Source organism: Neolamprologus brichardi, chromosome 2 (genome assembly GCF_056152115.1).
Source record: "Neolamprologus brichardi isolate AB-2024 chromosome 2, ASM5615211v1, whole genome shotgun sequence".
Classification (NCBI taxonomy): Eukaryota; Metazoa; Chordata; class Actinopteri; order Cichliformes; family Cichlidae; genus Neolamprologus; species Neolamprologus brichardi.
Window position 1 is genome coordinate 31,554,536 of NC_142105.1, and position 21,779 is coordinate 31,576,314.

Genomic DNA, 21,779 nt, shown 5'->3' on the forward strand with positions numbered 1-21,779 from the left:
GGGTGGGCGTGTGAGCAGTCATGAACACGCAGAGCTATGAACAGAATGCTATCGAGCAGGTTTCCTCAGAACCTGAACGACAAGCTATTAAAACATTATGCAGTCCAAGTTTCAAAAAGGGTTTTGAGTTTAACTGTAGCTTGTAAGTGACCTGAGCTTTAGGTTTTCCAGTTAACACATCAGGCAGCAGAAAAATCTCACTTTAATTCATTTTTTAAATAATACCAGTGAATTTCATAGATCACTAATCTGGGAGTTAAAATAGAGGCAAATCTTAAATTTGAAAGCCAGGTCAGAGCTGTTGTAAGATCTAGCTTTTTTCATTTGAGGAAATTAGCCAAAATAAACACTATCTTATCGAAACAGCAGTTTGAGACAGTAATCCATGCCTTTGTTACTTCTAGGCTGGATTATTGTAACGCACTTTATTTTGGGGTTAGTGATGCGTCCATTAGGCGCCTGCAGGTTGTGCAAAATGCTGCAGCACGTCTTTTAACTGGAACAAAAAAGTCTGAGCACATTACCCCAATTTTAATTTCACTCCACTGGCTACCTGTACATTTTAGGATTGTTTTTAAAATTCTCTTATTTGCTTTTAAATCTCTTAATGGCCTGCCCCCCTACCTCTCGGAGCTACTACAACCATATACACCTGCCCGTTCCCTTAGGTCCGCCAATCAGCAGCTCCTTAAGGTACCGAAAACTAAGTATAAATTTAAAGGTGATCGTGCTTTTGCTGTAGTTGCTCCAAAGTTGTGGAATGATCTACCCTTGCATGTTAGGCAGGCCTCTTCTCTTTCTGAATTTAAAAGTCTTCTTAAAACATATTTATTCGCTGAAGCTTTTGGCATTGATTAGAGGGGTTGACTCAATTTGTTTTAACATGTTTCAATTTATTTTAGTTTTTTAGTTATTTATTTTATCTTATCTCATTTTAATTTTTATTTACTTATGCTATTAGCATGTACAGCACTTTGTGAACTCTGGTTTTATGTTAAAGTGCTTTATAAATAAAGGTGGTATGGTATGGTATGGTATCACTTATGGAGCTCTCTGCCCTCTAAAAATAAAAGCTTAGTTCATCTGCTATCATTTTGACTGTCAGAGAAACACAAGACTATCATCAGAACACAATCTGTGTACAAGCTAAACTAAATCATAGCCATTTCTATTTATTTAAACAATGAGACGTGCTCAGTTTTATTTCATTTTAGTTAAAGAATAAAATTACGTCATAGGTTAAATCTCGTCTTGCATGCACACACAAAACATTGTTACTCAAAGGTGCACCGAGTGAACGATCCGAGAGCTAAACTGTCATTATGCAGTGGTAAGCCGTGACAAATCCTGTATAGGATATCAGAAAATATACTCTAAGAAGTCAGCTAAATCCCTATTACATTACAATCCTATTGAAATTAACCTTAAAAACGACTTTTACGCTCCAATATTCGCATGACATTTAAATGGATAATAATCTAGTGTGCAGAACATTACATTTTGCTTTGTTACAAAGAAAGATTTCTTAAACAGCACTACAATGCACGGATGTGAAAATGAATCATTTTAACCTTTAAAAGGAATTGTACGGCTTTTACACGTTTACTGATTTCTAATGGATTTTTACTTTCTGCCTCAAAGCAGTGCTTAATTTTCATGACCGAGTTTGAGTGATGGCTTTGGACCCATTTTCTCCGTGAAGCTGAGACATATTTCAGCTTTCCCTGCACATTAGTTGCGCTGGGGAGTTTGTCTTTGAACCTTTTGCTTTCTGTTTGTAATTCAACAACGGAAAACTTGGAAGAATTCATCCAGATGTCCACTCATGCCCCCTGGTGTTGGTTTACTGCTGCTGCTGCTGAGGAGCCAGAAACCTACTGAGAGCTGCCAGAAGTGACCGAATCCGAGTTAACGAGATTCTTCTTTTTGCATCGGTCACCGACTGTCACAGAGCGGCTCCAGTCTGAACACGGAAGGCAAGAAACACAAAAAACTGTATCTTGAACCATGTGGCTATTATGCTGCAGTATTGTTATATGTCAAAATGAACTGCTACCTGAGTCTTCACAGAGTCTGAAACGTCCACAGCACAGGTGGATTCTCCACTGTTTCCTCACATTTTCCTTCATCAGGCAGTGGAACAAAAACACAAAGAAGCCTTGACGAAAAAACAAAAGAAGAAGAACAGTGACGTTCAATTGCACTCAGTTTGACATTAAAAATGATATAAATTTGTGTTTTAGTTCATCTTTTTCTCTTAGCCTTGACAACACTCTTAAGGATTTCTTAACACTTGTACTAATTCTAAAAAGAAAAATCTTTATGAGATGAGAAAACCCGAACAAAATGATAAAATCACTGGAATTTAGGAAAAAATGTTTACAGAAGCGTTGGAAATGAGTTACAATTGTGCAGCTAGTGTCAAGTTAATAGCAACTACAACTCAGTCTTACCCTGCAAACTGTTGAGGAAAACAAACAGGTACACCAGGACTACTCTGGCAGGCCCAAATGAAAAAAAGCCAATTGACCACGTGAGGCCTAACAGAACCGTGAGACTGGCAACCGCCTTCAAGTCCAGCACAGAGCCGTGGCTGTTTGCGGCAAGCTTATTTGCCCCAATCCGTTTAATTTGGATCAGAACCATGATGAAGACGGACATGTTGCACAACAAGGTCAGACCAATAAATGCCACCACTGTCACAAAGAAGACAACGTCATTCTGTATCCAACAGCTGTAGGAAGAGAGGGAGAATTAGAGAAGTCAAAATGCAATTTAAACAGTGAGCTATTGCAATCCCATCAATGCCATTCATTTAGCCAAGCTTCTACTGTGAGATGACTAGTTCATCAACTCAAACGCACATAGTAAATTGGACACAGCAGTGTCATTATTTTTATATTTTGCATTCATCAGTGCAAATTAGCACTCTCTTGATTTGTTTATTAGACTAATTACATTTCTAATCCAGTATTCATATCAGTAATATTGCAGAACTGCAGTATTTACAATGCTTCAGTGGAATCAAGGACCATTTCAATTTCTTCATCAGCAAGACTGCCGTAGGCATCTGTATCTATGACCAGCACCAGGCTCACTATTACTGCAGGAATACCTGTGAGAAAACAATTCAACTTTATTCTGTTTGTCCATCCCAATTATTTTAATATCCCTCTACAATTCAAACAACTGTAACTCCTTTCACAATAAACACATTTTATTATTTTGATCTAATTTAAGATTTTTTTTTTTTTTAATGTCTCTGATCCTTTTCACCATGACAACATAAAAAAGCCAATACCAAAACTTAAAATGAATATCAGCATAGGAGTGAACAAAGCATTCCTGAGAAATTTATTTCTAGAACACATTTTGGATGTTTTGGGAAGATTTATTCAGTTGCAAGTCCCAAAAGTAAAGTTTAACTCCATCCCCAACCAATCAAGATCCATTAATGTACCCAACGTGTCAGTTAAAACCACCCGGCAGAGCAATTTTGTTTCTACAGAAAGGGGCACATAGACATGTTTCCTTACCCCATCCTATAATACAGAACTTGAGGATATAAGAGGGGATATATGTGTTGAAGACTTTGACCAATGCGAGATACATGTGCACAGCTTCCAGGCCCATCCACGTGAAGGAGGCCAACATGAAATAGTGGAGCGTTGCAGCAGTAGCGATACAAAGAGCATAATTGGAGAAAGACGAGAGCCAAGTGTTTAGAAGGAAGAGCATGCTCAGCCCCTGCAGTGCAGATGACAGGTTGATGAGTATCTTAGATGGGTAATCTTGTCGCAGCTTCCTGTGGTAAATAAATGGATAATGAGACCACGGTGCAGACTGATGCTTTAAAAGTCACTCCAAAATTACCACTGTGTACTACAGATTTAATCTCTTATCTACATGATTTCAGTATATACAGACATTTCCATACACTCATTATGAGCACGACTGTTGTGTTAATTTGGGTAACTTCTGGGCTTTTAATGATTTCTTTGGAATGACTGTACACCACGCAACTGGGTACACAAGTTTAAGAACTACCAGCCAATCATGATCAATAACAAGAAGCTGATATGTCTTAAATTAGACATTGTAGAACCTTCAGAATCACTCACGTTGGTGTTGTTTTGTAAAGTCATCAAAGATGTATGCTGTACAATCATTTCACCCTGGAAAAAAAAGCACTTCAAAGAAATAATTAGAAGTCCCAAATTACCATGAAATCTGTGCCCACGATCGGTGTATGGAAACTTCTGACCACAAATGTAGGTGGTCATAGACTTTTCATATGCTCAAATCTATTGCAATGCAAAGTCAGTAGTTTTAGCATCAGTATCGGTGACTTACTCAAAAATAAGGTAGGTGAGTAGAGTGAGGCCCAGAAAGATGGAGGATATACCACATCCAATGTATGATAACACTGTCAGGATCTGTTCATTAACCTTACTGAAAGGACTTCTTTTGACATTCTGAAACACAAAAAGTACAAAACCTAAACGCTGGCATCGCCTACAGTGGCATCAAGAAGACACAGGCACCTCTCACAGCTATTTGAAAATGAATAATATGACAACAACTTTATTTTTACACATGGTGACTTTAATACCACTATCTCACATTGCTGGCAGAAAAACACCCATGCAGCCGGCACTGACCAGATTGCACACAGTATGTTGGCGCCTGTAGGAGTTTGTTTTCTAGCTAAATCTATAAAACAAAAAACAGACCAATGACTCACCAGGAGCACAGCGAAATGTGTGAGGTGATCACAGAGACAACTGGTCTGATATGGAGAAACACTCTCGGTTTCACAGCCGCTGCCGTTCCAACCACCCCGCCCACCTGACACACACACACACACACCAGCAAAGATTCACCCACACATGCACACAAACACAAATCTTATCAACAGATGCACAGCTTCAAAAGTTTTGAAAGCTTTATTAAATTTCGGGGTTCGGAGTTACAGTCAATCAACTAAATCCAATAATAAAGAATTTTTGACTCACCATTCTTGTAAAAATCCCAAAACATGCATTGCACTTTGTCCCGTGGCTGTAAATATCGAGAAGTGGAATGATGTTAGAGTCCCAGACACTTTCATGTCACTCACAAACGGAAAAGCATTTGTTTGTCACCTTTTTAGGAATTTGATGACTGAAGGTCACCACTACTCGATCTTCCAGGTTCATGATTTTGCTGTCATTGATGCTGGCAGATACTACATATGAGTTCAACGTCCAGTTGCTCTGCGCATTGTTTATGTCCAAGTCCTATTTAAAATAAAAGATTAATGAATCGTAGTAAGCAACAATAGTGGGGCCATGGTTTTGTAAAGGCCATTGAAGATTTACTGAATTCTTAATTTAATTTGTGAATATAGAAATATGTAAAGTTCTGCCACTGAGATCATGTGCTTTCAACTGGTTTACTCTAACAATTTGTGTATGAACTCAGCTGGTTTCACAACTTAACACCTTCCTGCTGTCCGGTAAAAGGAACTGCTGTTATTTTGATTCCAGTTCCAACCAGATCATGCCAGTTTTACCCAGTATGACAGAGCCATGCAGGTCCACCATGCACCAGTAAAACTGCATCCGATTGCACTTCCCACTTGTGTGTGTGTGGGAGGGGGGTAGTGTTCTGTAGAATCAAGCTAAGCCTGCAAAATAAGCTATACTGTAGATGAAACTGATAATGTGTTTGTAGGGTAAACATCGAGTCGAGAACCCGTGGATAAAGTTAGTATGGAAAGTGTAAAAGGGAAATAACTAATCTGACTCTAATCTGATTCTGATAGCAGAATCTAGCTATCTCTCTTATGTGATGGTAAAAAGAAATGGTTGTCTGGCACCACAGGGGGTCACTGCATCCAGCCAAGAAGTTATGTGGCACTTAATATCCCTGTGAAACCTCAAATTTACCTTATTACAGTCAGTGTTGGGGAGTAACGGAATACATGTACCGCCGTTACGTATTTAAAATACAAAATATGAGTAACTGTATTCCGTTACAGTTACCGTTTAAAAAGGTGGTATTTAGAATACAGTTACTTTGTTGAAATAAATGGATTACACGGTGGTACTTCCCTGTTTCATATTGTGGCGGGTCAGGCCTGTTTGGGTTTTGTTTGACAGCTACGTTCTGTTGTTCCAGGCTGCAGCGTTACGGTTGTCATGGTTACGGGGTGTTGTTGTTGTTGTTGTTGTTGTGCTAAGCTAATAGGCAGAATGCTACCGGTATAGCTCTAAAGAATGTAGCATCATAGGCAGTGTAGTCCGTGCTGCAGGGAGAATGGACTGCCATACACGTTATGTGTCTGTGAGCGAGGGAGGGAGAAAAAGGAAAAGTACGAGCTGTCATCGAGCAAAAACGGGAGCTGGAAGCATGTAAATATAATAATAACCACTGCAGCCAAGAAGAGTGCCTGACGAGCCCAGTTGTAAGTAAGCTATTAAGACTCGACTGTACACCGTGTTCGTGTTTTCCTCCAAAAACAATAAGTTCCGTTGGAGCAGCCTTTCAACGCCTCTCTCTGTCTCTCGCTAGCAAAGTTGACCCAGACAACAAAGTAAAGCTAGTTTTCGGCTACGAGCCGACACAGAACCCACCGTATTAGCCAGAGGTCCCTTTACTACGGTTCGGAGCCGCGGACCTTCAGTAACAGTAATAAATCACAGCAATAGTACATTCATGTAGTTGTAAACAGCATGATAATATATTAAGTAATCCAAAGTATTCAGAATACGTTACTCTCATCGAGTAACGTAACGGAATACGTTACAGAATACATTTTGGGGCATGTATTCTGTATTCTGTAATGGAATACATTTTAAAAGTAACCTTCCCAACACTGATTACAGTAAGCCAGATATATTTTTTGATTTTCTCTAGTTAGTTACAGTTGTGAGTGGTTGTGTTATGTGTTTTTATGCAACGCTATGGTTTATTTTCTCCTCACTCCAGCTTTATGGATTTATCGAGATTTCAAAAACAAAGCAACCTTTCCAAAGTCGAAGTTGTAAATATTACACCTAATAACCTGTAGATTTTTGAAGAAGAAAGAATAACAAGAACAACAATTAACAAACAATGTAACAAATAGCACGGGAAGAATAAAGTACCTGAAAAAGCTCGTGTGTTCCATAAAACTGGAACTGAACACGAGTTGTATTTCTCCCTCCAGTAGGGAAGAAATCATTGAGTGCAGAAGGCAAAGAGATTGTTGCATTTGCTGTGGGATGTGGTTTATTCACAAAGCCCTGGTCGACAAACATCTGAGAAAGAAAAATAAAACAGAGTCACATTGCTGCACGCTGCTTTAAAACTGCCTGTATGGATCATGGAGCTTTTCCTGTTAAAACCCAATCTGCCATGACTGCTTGAGGCCACAATACCTGTTTGCCAGAACAGTCACCTGTGTTTTCAAGGGCATTATTGCAACTAAATCTATCCTATAAGCAGTCAGGTGGAAACTGTTTTTCGTTTTTCGCATTGAGTTAATACAAATATAGCACTTCATTTACTTTGACATATTTTATAACTTTTGTATTTAAGGGAAATTTCTAATATGTCAAATTCACTTCCCTCTTCATTAGAGCATTTCCAACCTCTCACCTCAGGGCTCTTAGTTGGTGAAACAATTGATGCACCAAAGGTGAGACCACTGAATTCCTCTGGATCCACATTGATCATGGAAAACCCCAGTGGGGGTGCGGTTAAATTAGCAGATTCACCATGGAATATCATATTATCCGCCATCCTGTCTGTCAGATTGAGGAAACTTTTTGCAAGGAAGAAAAACATTTCGATTAGCATGCAAATAAGAACTGGATTCAGAAATGCACAGCTCATCAAACTTGGGCAGGAGTCACACTTTCCTTTTTCCTTACGTGTTTGAAACCGGAGTAACATCAGTGTTGGAAAGCAGAATATCAGAAACGATAGTGACGATGTTGGCTCCAACCGCGGAGTTAACGATGCTTTCATCGACTACTTCACTGAGCTTTTCCACCACAGATTCCAGGTGAGAAGGTGAGAGCTCCGAGCTATTGCCTAACTGAATACCTACGAGGTCCTGAATCACCACCACAACCTCAGCTGCATTACCTGGAAATCATTAACACCAGAGGGTTTTTTGGCTTGTGTTGAAGCTGTGAAGAAATGGGACTAAAAACAGACTGCACGTCGATCCTCTTACCAGGAGTCACAGTGATATTGTTAAGGTCCGATATTGATAGATGTTGGTTGCAGTTCTTCATGTTAGGATCAGCCCATCTGGTCGTGTCCGTTTCAATGTCTAACTTACTAAACAGACCAGAGAATTGAAGGGAGGAGGAAATAATAAAAAGAGAACATTAAACATCTTTATGGTCTGCTCTAATTGACATTGTTGCACAAAGTCGCACTGTATCTAAATCTTGGCTTCTGGAAGAAAAAAGAAAGAAGAAGAAAAAACAACCCTGTCCTGGGCCAATAATGATTTTAATAAACCTTAGCGTAATCTTAATGTTTCACTAAGAGATCATAAAATTGATTACCCCTATTACACAGTCATTTCCGTGTCGTGATAATGCAATCATTGAAGCATAAAAAAACTGAGGTTTGTCATTACACTAATAATCAACTTAAAGGAAATTGATTTTTTTCAGATTGAGCTGTGGGCTGGCAGGGATCCGTCAGTTTTACGTGTCTGGGGTCAGAATTACACATGGTGTGGGTGGAGTAGCTGGAACAGGGCATTATATGAGGAGCTTTCCTCATCTTGCTGAACTGTCTGTGTGCAGTTCTGACAAAGATCCCAGAGATCTTAACTTAATCTTAAGTTAAAAGAAGATAGAAATAACAGCCTATTTTTCCCCATATTTTATTATCAAGATAAGTTTACGTTTCATAGCTTGTCTAAAGCTTGTCTCATTGACAAACAAATATGAGCCTACTTTGTTATTTTATGGGGGATACTGTGTAATAATCTCTTATATAGCAACAAAGCAGTCTAACAGTCTGACAAACAGTGCTATTAAAGCGTCATTGCCTCTGGTCAAATATTAAATCTGCCGATTAGGAATATGATCATGTCTTACCAGAGTCTGAAAGCTCTCTCTGATGTTGGCGTGATGCATCCCATTACTTGGATTCTTTGTGGAAATGTTTCAGGCCATATGTATTTTCCATAGATTGTGAAGCTAGTGTCTTCTGAACAGTTTTTTGGCACTGAAAAAAAAAATACTGTTAGTCTTCCATAACTTACCTCGGTTTTTGTTTGTATCAGAAATATAACTTACCTATATGTCTGATCATCACTTCCACAGTTTGGATAATAATGGAGTGATTTTGATACTTTGACACCAAGGCAGCTCGAATTAGGATTTCAATTTCTGCCACAGTGTTTTTGTTGCCTTCCTGAACATGGAAGGCACAGTAATATCTGATAATGAAATATGCAGTTAGTAGTTAGAGATGCCGATTTGAACAAGTATTTCTGAATTTGAATATAAACGAAGTTGAATTAAAGTATTACAGAAAACCAGACAAAAATTTCTTCCATATTCATTGTCACTTACTGTTTTGGTTGGTCCTGAGAAATCTAAAGAAAGAAACAGAGACAGCTAAACGTAAATGGTCTAATGTCTAATATTAAAATGGATTATACACCACTATACTTTATAGGCCCTCTCTTGCTTCTATAGTTGAGCGCGTACTCACCACTAAATCAAAATAATGCTCCATGTTTCTATAAAATATTAGACAGACATATTTGTATGGCAAACATGTTAAAAGGGTCTAAAATGTGCAATAAAAATGAAGTTCTATTGCCACCCACCTGACAGCATTCTCTTTTATGTCAAGATTCAGTACACTCATCGTGTTATTCACCTCTAGCTGCTTTTTCACCTTTTGCCAAAAACAAAAGAAATTTGTTTAAACTGTTTTGCTTTGTTTTCTAAGTATCTTTCAAGTGAAATTATATTAGTGTGTTACCCATTTCTCAATGATATCCTTTGGATCCAAAGGGTTACCAGTCATATTTAAGACCAAATCAACTCTAAAGAATTGATCTGGTTCTACAGCAGGAGGGAAAACAGTTAAACAGTTAATTTTACAATGTGTTTGAAAAACTGTAACTATCATGATTACTTGTGAAACTAAACTGTTAAAAAAAACTCTTAAACTCTCTCAATACTTTGTTGAAAGAAACAAATTTAATCTGTGGGAATCTACACGAACACTGATGTGAATGTTTTATTGTTTCACAGTGTCCTCGTGCAGATCGCCCATCATCTGATTTCATGCAGTGATTTATTTGAATGGACATTTTGTGATATAACAAAGTAAACAGTTGAACCTGTTTACTGAAGAAGAAACAAAAACAAATAGAATTCATAAATGTGATTTATGCGAGTCGTGCAGTGAACTCACCGGCAGTGTCATTGACATGCAAAGGCTCTCTGGTCGTTGGATGAACTGATGGACTGGGAGTTGGCGTTGTCTCTGCAAATTTAAGTGACATGTTTATAACAAAGCTTGTCGGGAATGTCTTGCAGACTTTGCTTCACATGACAAAACATATTTCCTGCAATCGATTTAGACAATGCACTTCTAATAGTTATATTTTTACAGGCAGGCTCACTTGGTGTATCGATACTGGAGCTGACAGTTGGTGCAGGTTCTGTCGCCTTGGAGAATTGCTCTGAAAGGAAAAAGAAAGAAAGCTTTAAGTACAATTAGATGTATTTAGAATTGCAGGAATGTGCACTGGTTCTAATTATGCCTGTGAGTGTGAAATATAAACACGTGGAAAGTTCATACATTATTATATTTTAGGCTAATCCAGTAGTGCACTAAAGTACAAAAGATTTTACATGCATGTGTGTGTGAGCGAACTATGCAGAGTATACTCACCTACAGGAAGTACAACAATGTCGTTGCCCTGAACTGACAGATTGAGGAAGTTTAAAGGGGAGCGCAAACTAAGCAATGCTGTAATCTCTGCCTGGACCACTTCAACATCAGCAGGAGGATTCACATGTATGTGCACTTCACAGATGAAGCTAGAAATAAATCCAAAATACATGAGCTTGTTTGCAGCCGTGTAATTTACGATTCTCTCTTGCTTTTTCTAGGTTTTTATTAAATCTTACCAGTTGTCACAGATTGGGTTTGATAACAGTTCCAAGTCCTGAAAAAAACAGAAATTTTTCAGAACTTTATTGGAAAGTTATGTGGTTTTATTTACTTATTTGCCTCACGGCAGATATCAGGGTTTGTGTAGGACGATTGCTCCCTCGGAAAAATAAAGACTTTCATTTATTAGTTTCTTTTTTGAGAACATTACTGTTTCTCCATCCATCCATCCATTCGCTTCCGCTTCTCCTTTTCAGGGTCGCGGGGGGGCGCTGGAGCCTATCCCAGCTGTCATAGGGCGAGAGGCGGGGTACACCCTGGACAGGTCGCCAGTCTGTCGCAGGGCCAACACACAGGGACAGACAACCATTCACACTCACATTCACTCGCACATTCACACCTAGTGGCAATTTGGATTATCCAATTAACCTATCCCCACAAGCTGCATGTCTTTGGATGGTGGGAGGAAGCCAGAGTACCCGGAGGGTGATGTTGGAATTGAACTCAGGACCTTCTTGCTGTGCGGCAACAGTGCTAACCACCGTGCCACCCATTACTGTTTCTTTCCACTGAAAATCAAATTGTACCTGAGTTTGGTCTTTGTCTAGAGTAGCAGAATCATTAACTATGGGGCAGCTACTGCTGGATGGGAACAGAGAGAACAGAAATTAGAGACAGGAGAGTCAAGAACAACTGTTATAATTAGCAAACATTTAGAATCAAAGCATTTCTAGTATTAAACTAAAGGGCCATGCTCAAACACAAATTTGAGATACTTGTATGTCATTTATTTATTTAGTAGTTTTGCGTTCTGCGTTTTTAGGTGTACTGAGAGAAAGATTAGCTTTGAAAAAACATCTTACCATGGGGATGACACTAAGATGCTATGGATGGATGTGTTTTTGTGGAAAATGCTTTCCAACTGGTAAAAGAGGACAGAGACAGTCAATTACTGTGATAGACAAATCTGGGTATTTGCAGGCACGTTTTTCTTACCCAGATTTTAGAGATTTCCTCCGGTGACAACAAAAGATTTCCCGGGTTTAACGTGTTAAATATCCATGTCTCCATTTTGGCTTTGTAGAATGACCATGCTAAAAAAATATAGAAAGAAGAACAAATGAACTGTTTTTATCTTAAATAGTTTACTAACTGCAACATTATCCCCCCTCTCATTTAAATAATACATAATTTTTAATGTAGTGTTATGTAAGTTAGTTTAAGACTTATCAAAACATTTCAACAATAGCAGAATCTTAGGAAAAAACATTTTTAATAAGTTAAAACTGTGATTAACTTTGTCATGAGCAATCTCACAAAGCCTATTTTCTGTTTACTAAACTTTATTTAAAATATCCAACATTTGGAATATCATCCACCCATTTTCATATTTGCTATAAGGACCCAGCCTAGCCTGGCAGATTTTGAGTGAGAGCGGAGGTACGTCCTGCACACGATGCTATCACAACTCTAACATAGAGAGACGGACAAAGATTTGAGCTCACATTCACCAATAGCCATTTTAAAATGAACCCAACATGCATGTCTTTGGAATGTGGGAGGAAGCCAGAGCACCTGGAAAGAACCCATGCAGGCTTAGGAAAACAAACAAACTCCACAGAGACTAATCTTTAACTGGCAAGCAGGTGAAAAACTGGAATTTTTATCTTGTAAGGTGAAAAGTCCCAGAATAAATGCCATCTTTGACATTTCAGCCTAAGACACCAAAACCGACTGAGGACCATGAATGCATCATCAAGGCTATCTGAACACCACTTTAAGAGTTTACAGATGGGCAGACTGATATATTTTTCCATAACGTCTCACTCCAAAAATCTCCACAACACAACAGCTCAAAGTACTGCATATGAAATACTGTAAATCACACAGAGGAAAGTTTCCCAAAAAATCTCAAGACTGAAAATATCTTAAGAAAGTTACACTGAGAAAACATTATCTTTAAACTTGTGAGTCATGTTTTATAAGAATATATTTCAGAATATGAATTTTAGGCTTGCTTATGTTGCTGGGGAGTTCCCTGTTAGCTGGAAAACTGTGCATAGTCCAAACTAGATGACTGTGAAATGCAAAAATAAAAGCCCGTAATGTATTTACCACAGTGTAGGTTGATGTTGGGCTCAGGAGGGCAGCTATAGGTCCACTGCTTTAGGTCCCAGCTCACCAAATCCCCATCTGTACAGTTCAGGTTTTTCAGTTCTTCAAGGCTCCATTCTCTGGCCCACATCCGAAACAGACCTATCTCACCTACCAAGTTAGTGCCAGTCTCCGGTTGGATTTCACCATTTGCGTTTACATAATGAGACACACCAAGAGTGAGAGTGCCGTTTTTGGACAGTTGCTGGCTTGTTGTTAGATACTTTTCAATCAGAAAGGTATTGTTGATGGAGATTCTTAGTCGCTGAGCTTGCCCCGACCAGGTGAGACAGACAGAGTGCCACTCATTCACTGTAAGATTATTTTCATATTGCCACTCATGTCCGAACAACTTTACGAATAGTTTTCCATTTTTGCCTCCAAGACCCAGCTCCGTCTCTCTGTTTCCTGGAGCTTTGTATTCAAAACCTGTCCAGTCTGCTGAAATGGTGCGACGTAAACTCACGCACACACTCAGCTCCCTGAGGGCTGGTACCGGAACCCCCGAGTGTAACTGCCACAAACATGGTTGGACTTGAAACACCACCTTCTTACCCCACAGGCTGGTACTAGCAAAGGCTGCTGAGATTAAAACATGGGAAGAAATTACAGAGATGGAAAAAATATAAAAAGACAGAGGATATATAGTAAAGTAACCCCTCCCAAATCACTCACAGTTATTTTTTATTTAAGTTTTAACTTTCCCAAAAGACGAAATACATTTTTAAAAATTATTTTGTTTATACACATATTATTTTATGACACAATATACAATATTTAGAATATTTTTTTCTCTTACTTGAACCCAGAGGACAAGCTGACATAAATATACAGAAACAGATGGCCAGAGAAGACGGACTTTTGATTGAGTTCATGGCAGCAGACGAAAACGGTTTCTGTGCGAGTCAAGCGGTCATCTGCTGAAGGTCGACAGTAACATTCATTCATTCACCTTTAAAAACAAAAACTCCCAAAATAAACAAAACAAATCCTACCAATAAACATACACGTGTGACGGAAAACTTACCATGGTCTCCTTGACGTGGTTGAAACCTAAAGATGAACTAGTTTTAAGCAAGCAGAGCCCTCAGACTGCTGGGCAGCGTCACTTTTGACTCCATTAGACCTCCACACCCAATTCCCCGTATTTCGCCGAGTTACTCATTAATCGCAGGCAATAAACACGACTACCAAAGAAAGCAATTTAAAACCCATGCCCACACGAAACGTGTGCAAAATAAGTGTTTTTTCTAAGCACATTTATTTCCCGTTTGTTCGATATGAGCACCGAGTTTAAGTGATATGCTGACAAAAAGAGGTCAAAAAGAAAGTCGGGAACTGTTTTCTTGTTTTGTGTGAAGCTGAGGAGATTCCTTCTGTCTAAATACATAATAATTTTATTTCCTTCATAAACGGATTTCCACATGTGAGTGAATACTTCTGTGAACTGTTCTGATGGACACGGACAGTGTGTTTCTAACGCAATATGTTTTATAGATTTATATATGTTGTCATTTTTAATTTCTTGTACAACCAGAATACTCCCAGGTTAATTATGTGAGTATGTCCGTGTGTGTATCTGTGTGCCCGTGCATAAATGTGTGTTTGATGTTATTGTACGTGTACTTTACAATTCTCTTGTAGTGATAACTCTTCAAACAAACCTAATTAGCTTTTCTGTGTGACGTGTGCTCAGGCAGACACACGTGAAGTTCACAGTACAGCTTTCCTTCAAGCCTAAACAATTTAAATAATCTGTATATGTCAATATTGTCTTTTTTCCCCATAAATGATCATATATTTTTTTATTCCATAATATCCTGCCATGCCGGTGAAACGGCTTGAACAAGAATGGGCTTTAAATTGATCGCTTTGCGTGTGCGTGTGTGTTCATACTGCCACCAAGTGGTCAAAAACTGTATCACTATTACATAGTTTGATATGACTTATTAGTAATCCTTGCATAATTCACAACTAAGTCTTACCTTCTGCAGGATGGGTGCGGTAGTAATATTCAAGATTTCATTCCAGCCTGGAAACTCTTTCCAACAAAAACAATAGCTTTCTTTTAAATGTCTCTTAACAAAGGTCTTATTCATTCATTTTAATTCCCCTCCCTCCTCTTACCCTCCAGACAAGCCAAGTGGGTTCCCCAGAGGGAATTTAAGAAGGCAAGATGTGACGTCAGGTGTTCAGGTGAGGGGCTTCTATTCACTGGTCAGGTTTGGAACCTCTCCTGCGTCACGAGTGATGTAAAATGACGGGGATTCCCAAACATCTTTTCCAAACATATCCTATGCTGAGCTGAGGGGAAACTTACAGAGAGACAGACCACAGCCTTGCTTATACCATCTTTAAAGTTTTTATATCTTATAATTGTTGACTTTTGTTGTTTTTTTTAATCACCTGTCTTCATATGTGACATTGTCCTTATATTTTAAGTTATGCACATTAGATTCTAACAGTCAGAAAACCACATACTTCTTCTGGCTGAGAGTTTTGTGTATCAGGAAGGTGCTTAACAGAGAAGATCATGGACATTTGCCTGGTTGAGGCTTGTTTCTATGCTGTTCTGCTCTTGGTAAGTCTGATATTTTTCCTTTAAGAGGTTTCTCAACTTTAACACTTTAATCCTCCTTCTATATTTTGTGATAAGAAAACTGGAAATATATGCTATTATATAAGCCAAAATCAGAGTTTATAGAATTCTAATGAGGTTAAAAGTCAATGTTTTGCATGACTGGCTTTATTCTTCAGCGCAGTCTGAACTCTCAAGCTTTCTTGTAATTCCCCTTTAGTAGACTTTAAGAATACTTCTCCAGGTGAAGCTCTTTTTATTGTACTTGATCTTTATTCCATTCTCTGTCAAGATTATCCCACGCTGTTTCTATAGGTAGTGTTTTTAAGGCCTGTCATTTCTTCTTAGTTTTTGCCCTCCATTTGTCCTGTCCCTCAGATTTGCACAGCACGCTGAGATATGCAAAGTTTTTGATTAACAGCTCTTTGGCAATCACCTGGTTGGTGCAAAAATACTAATACTTGACACATGAGACACTGAGGGACAAAACAGATTAGACTAGGAGAGGAAACACAAATGGGAATTGACTAAATACTGCTTAAGAGACCCAACCCAAACCTTGGATATAGGATGTGACAAAATACAAACAGATACTTACTGGCAACAACAAAAATATAAACAATACAACTTTTGTTGTATTGTTTCAAGAGAAACAATGAACAAAACTCAAACACAAACAATGATCAAAACCAAAAGATGCCATGAAGCTATAAAAAATCTCAAAATCCTACAAGAGCTGGACTCAAAATGAGTGAAAAGCATCTATTGCCAAAAGTCCTCCAGAAACAAGGAGAATTGTTTCTCAAGACCATTTCTTTTGCTTATTGGGAAATCTGGACCTGTGGAGTCATTTAGTCCTGAAAGTGCTAGGTTTTATAGAAAAACAAGTGCAAAATGCTTACAGTACATATTAACTTCTTCACATTTTCCTTCTGTATTAGCCGTTACTTTTGTAAAGCCTCTCAGCTCTTTCACTACTCACAATTTTAAATGTGTGTTTCTTCAGGTTTGCTGTGGGCTCGTGCAGTCTGAGCCCATCTGTGATCAGACAGAGTTCTTACACGCTAACGGCACGTGTGTTACATGCCCTGCATGTGTGCCTGGAGAAGAGCTCTCAGAGGTAGCGCACACACTCCTCTTTAAGCTACTGCTTGTTTTCTAGATGTGCTACTTCACTCCAGGTCTATAACACATGCGATTTTCAGGACTGTGGTTTTGGAGATGGTGGGGAAGGCGTCTGTATTCCATGTGAAGAAAGAAAGTTCAGTACAGAAACAGGTGTGACTCCCTGCAGAACATGCACCCAGTGCAGCCTGCTGAACCGCCGTGAGGAGACGGCATGCTCACCTAGCAGTGACAGCCTGTGTGGACACTGCCTCCCGGGGTGAATTATTCGCACAGTGCCAAAATAAACACAAGTCAAATTAGATATTGTGTTAAGCATATCATTGGGTTGTTTGTGCAGGTATTATGAACTCAGGAGCATGACTGGGCAAGTGGAGCTGCTGTGCTTACCTTGTTATAGTCATGACACAATCCATAAAGAGTGTTTGCTGTTGACATCGAAAGGTTTTAAAGCAGGTAAGGTCCCGAGACAGATAGCATAGCAGTATATGTTAACAGTTTTGTTGAGTGGTGATTGTTCAGAGATATGCTTAAGGAAAGGTTATCTGTGGTTCTTTTACAGAGAGCACCACCAACTCACCTAAAGAACGTTTCAGAGACCCAGAAGAGAAAAGTGAGTTACTTCATATCATGAACAACTTTTTTTTATTAGTCTTGTAGTCACTTTGACCTGACTGCCTTTTTTCCCCCCTAAGGAGTCAAAGAAGAAGCGTTTTCCGTGGTCCTGATTGTTTCAGCAACAGCTTCCTTGATTTTCCTTCTTGCTTTGCTTCTTTGGGTTTTACACCTGACTGCTGAAAAATTCAGTAAGCCAGATCATGTTTCAGGTTTCTGCTACTTCTCCCCACCTATCTCTTGTTTACTCAACTAACATGGGATCATATGCACTTGTTGCAATTTTTAGAGCAAGTTGCTGTATACGCTTCCAAGCCTGAAGGAATATTATCTGCTGCCGACCTTCAGCACACACCTTTGTTCACCCAGCCAGAAGAGGCGCCCTCACAGATAGTTTCAGCTGAAAATCCAACAAGGTGCTTTGTGAATATTATAACATCCATGCCTTTCATTGATCTGTATCAGTCCGGATATAATCATTGTTGTCATTGTTTATTATAAACCTAGAGGTCTGTACTCTGTGAGCCATGAGAATGGGGTGCATCCTACTTCTATTGTGATTAATGTCACCACCAACATCAAGCCTTCCAGTCAGAATACAGACAGTATTACACAGGAGGAACAACAAAGCCTCATCACACAGGAGGTACAGTTTATACCTATAGCTACATCACTATCACACCTAGAGTCCACCTTTAGCAATGCCAAACTATAGGAACTTGAAATGTAGGAAGTTATATATTTTATGTATATTTCATGTACAAAATCTTTTTTTTTTTAGTTTAGTTTCGTTTCATTTAGTTTTTCGATAGTCAAAGTGTTATCTAACCATTAAGAAAACTTTGGTTTTGTTTCCTGATTTACTGAGATTTATGCCACGGGGACTTCTTTCTTCTTCCAAGAAAAAAAAAAGAAAATTACTTACCAGAAATGACTTTTTTTCTTTTCTGGAACCAAAGTCTAAGATACTGCCAACAATTTCCCAGAAGATAAAAAAAATGCTTTTAAAATAAAATATATCCAAATAGTAATGATAGCAGGTTAATGAGCAGATCAGGACTCATTAACAGAGAATCACAGCTTTGTGTATGTATAATACCACTGCATGACATATGCAAGAGAAACACAGTATAATGACACTGACACTGTCAGTTAATCACTTGATTTGTTTATTTTGAGATTAAAGTTTGATTGAATTCAGTATATTGACTCAGAATCTCACAATCCAAATGATTTAATTTACAATGATGTAAAACAGAAAAACACAAACATCTGGCTAACACTTTATTTTTTTTTCTTACTTGATAATGACAACACAGATTGATGTTCCTTTTTTATTCGTTCAAAACATTTCAGTAATAAAACATAGCTATATGTCAATGTATTTCACACATGTATAAATTGGGTGACTATCATATTACTTCTTTTCTATTCTGTCTCTTTTATTATGTCACTATCAGATGGAACAACAATTGCAGGACATATGGGAGATCGCTGAAGGTATGTACGTCCCAAACCAGCCATTACAACTGCACATATATATTTTATATATTTTATTTATTTTTTTTTTAATTCCCTGTTGTTCCTGTGATCTGCTGGAGCAGTCACTGCACTGAGTGCTCCGATTACCACTTCACCCCTCACATCTTCTTGAATTCTTCTCTCAGCTCTTAGGGTTTTTTAAACCTCTCGTGTTCCTTCTTCCTGATGTTGCCATCATTCAGTATAGCTACATCTATTACTGTGGACATCTTCCTCTGTTTGTCCACCATTACTGTGTCTGATCAGTTAGCCATCACCAGTTTCTCCATCTATATCTGGAAGTCCCACAGGATCTTAGCTTGGACATTCGTGACCACCCAAGGGGGTGTGTCCCATTTTGACCTTGGGACTTAAAGGCCATACTCGGCACAGATGTTTCTGTACACTATGCCGGCCACTTGGTTATGGAGTTCCATGAATGCCATGCCTGTTAGCATCTTGCACCCTGCTGTTATGTGTTGGATTGTCTCTAAGCAAAAGGAAGGTTGCTGAGGACCGGTGAGTGTCAGACGCACTGTCCAGGATGAGACAACAAACATCCACGAGTCCATCAGGAAGATGGCCACAACCAACAGGATACTTAGTGAATACCTCAGGCAGCAGAAACCTGAGAAATCAGAGGAGAAAGGAGAAGAACCATAGTGGAAAGACAGGGACCACCGTCAGATAGAGGAAGTGGCTGACATCCAGAAATCGTACCAGTAACTGGATAAAGCTGGACTGAAAGACAGCATAGAGACACTAATCATGGCAGCACAGAAACAAGCTCTCAGCTAAAGATCCAAAGAGGCTGGGGTCTATCACACCAGGCAAGACTCCAGATGAAGGCTGTGTAAAGATGCCCCTGAGACAATCCAGAGAAGATGTGGAGGGTGATGGCCCCAGTGGTAATCGGAGCACTTGTTGCAGTGACTCCCAAGCAAGGCAAGGACAACATCTGAGATCTCTGTCCAGAAGAACACAGTCCTAGGAACAGCAAAGATACTGCACAGGACACTCAAGCTCCCAGGTCTCAGGACCTGAGCTTGAAGGCTAAAGACTGCTGCAGGGTCAAGAGGGGGATGTATATATGTATTTGAAAAAGGGTCCTTTTTAAAAAGTTTTTAAAGTTTTCTATCAGGATGAGTTCAGTATGGTACGCCACTGATTTTACTTGTACTGTGCTGATGTTGTGCAGGACAGAGGATTGAGATGCTCGACTACGACTCAGTTCAGGACTTGTCTATCCTGCTTGACTCTGCTGACAACATCAAAACTCTAAGGAGACTGGCACAGTCTTTGGGTGTTCCACCGCAGATCATCCCTCATATCCGAGGCTTCCAGGAACTTTTTCAGTACCTGCGGACCTCCACCTACACATTGCTGCCCCAGTTGGCCCAGGCTGCTGCACTCTTGCCTAATTCTGAAGTTGTCAAGAGGATACACAGAGCTGTGGTAAAACAATAATGTCTTAAAGATCCAGAGGGTGGCAAGTGTTGTAGAGACTTTCTACGAGTGAAATGATACATTGGTGTATTAATGGGAATAAAATCATACCAGATTACTGACTTTTCTGAGGTTCTCGTCTTCAGTCGAATATATATATTTAATAGATCATGTACTGTAACAACGCAGTGAGAAAAGTATTTATTTCTCCGTTGAGCGTTAGATATCCAGGTCACTGCAAAGGCACCCTACGTGCTGTGTTATTTCCTGTTTACCATGTAAGATGATGAGCAGCCCTCTGGCTAAAGCATGTGAGACAGACCAGGACAGAGGATGCAGTGTTCACGGTAAGTGAAAGATCTGAGAGCCCTGAGAAATTGTGTTATTCGCTCACTGGTAGAAGTTTGCCAACTTACCAGCTTCCCAGATCTCTAGATCTTCAGAGTCTTCGGAGCATTAGTTTGGGTGAGTATTCAATCTTTTCCATCACTACTCTCCAAATCCATCTCAAAAGCAAATGGTAAACACAACTTCAATCAAGTTTGAAGTATTTTTTTCTAATCTGAAAACAACAAGAAACTCCCAAACCTGGATAAAATATTTTACATCATTAACAAACTATGCTTAACCGGGCCTTTTTCTCTTTCATTCAATTGGTCGCTATTTTAGTTATTGCCTCTAAAACCTAATACCTGAATACCTTGGAATTCTCACCAGCTCTTGTGGATAAACTTTACATTTATCAGCATGCAGCAAGTACCCATATGAACGCTAGGTGGCTCCCTCGCATCTGTAATTGGAAACGTAATCAGTAAGTATTGGCGCCCCACAGCCCCCGCCTCCACACCACGATCGTCTGGTGAAAAGATGAGGCACTAAATAATTATTTTTGAAAATAAACTCTAAAACCATCAACGTTATAAAGTTACCGTGCAATCTCATTGGTTGTCCTTACCAGAGCATTTTTAATATCGTGTCCCTTCTTCTTTTGTTGGTTCTGTTGTGCCAACAAGTGATTTTAATTATCTTTATACGTCTAATAGCTTTGTTTGGTAAACAGTTTGCCCCATTTCAATGATCTGGATAGAACTGTGATGTTATATAAGATAAGATAAGATAAGATAAGATAAGATGTGTGTTGCAGTCTCTGATGTCCTCTGGATTTGTCTTAAAAAAAAATACATTTTTATCTTCAATGCGACTTTTTACC

At 39.0% G+C, this 21,779-nt stretch overlaps 2 protein-coding genes across 2 annotated transcripts; one reads left to right on the forward strand and one right to left on the reverse strand.

The window, feature by feature from the left end:
* Positions 1 to 227: 227 nt before the first annotated feature.
* Positions 228 to 14,404, reverse strand: adgrg4a (adhesion G protein-coupled receptor G4a). The gene is made up of 29 exons (XM_087851152.1): positions 14,312 to 14,404; positions 14,084 to 14,204; positions 13,246 to 13,866; positions 12,127 to 12,224; positions 11,994 to 12,052; positions 11,718 to 11,772; positions 11,148 to 11,185; positions 10,909 to 11,057; positions 10,637 to 10,696; positions 10,426 to 10,497; positions 9,988 to 10,070; positions 9,830 to 9,900; positions 9,712 to 9,739; positions 9,570 to 9,592; positions 9,291 to 9,433; positions 9,090 to 9,219; positions 8,207 to 8,313; positions 7,899 to 8,115; positions 7,624 to 7,789; positions 7,131 to 7,283; positions 5,145 to 5,279; positions 5,016 to 5,061; positions 4,745 to 4,848; positions 4,354 to 4,475; positions 3,537 to 3,805; positions 3,010 to 3,115; positions 2,454 to 2,734; positions 2,057 to 2,158; positions 228 to 1,963 (listed from the first exon to the last, which is right to left on the reverse strand). Exons 2-29 carry the CDS (start codon positions 14,157 to 14,159, stop codon positions 1,875 to 1,877), a joined length of 3,603 nt encoding a protein of 1,200 aa, XP_087707278.1. The 5' UTR covers positions 14,160 to 14,204; positions 14,312 to 14,404; the 3' UTR covers positions 228 to 1,874.
* Positions 14,405 to 15,647: 1,243 nt separating this feature from the next.
* On the forward strand, positions 15,648 to 20,633 carry LOC102779113 (tumor necrosis factor receptor superfamily member EDAR-like). The gene is made up of 10 exons (XM_087829895.1): positions 15,648 to 15,865; positions 16,869 to 16,982; positions 17,068 to 17,246; positions 17,328 to 17,443; positions 17,550 to 17,600; positions 17,683 to 17,793; positions 17,892 to 18,018; positions 18,110 to 18,248; positions 19,063 to 19,102; positions 20,322 to 20,633. The coding sequence occupies exons 1-10, from the start codon at positions 15,818 to 15,820 to the stop codon at positions 20,588 to 20,590; spliced, it is 1,194 nt and encodes a 397-aa protein (XP_087686021.1). The 5' UTR covers positions 15,648 to 15,817; the 3' UTR covers positions 20,591 to 20,633.
* Positions 20,634 to 21,779: the final 1,146 nt, after the last annotated feature.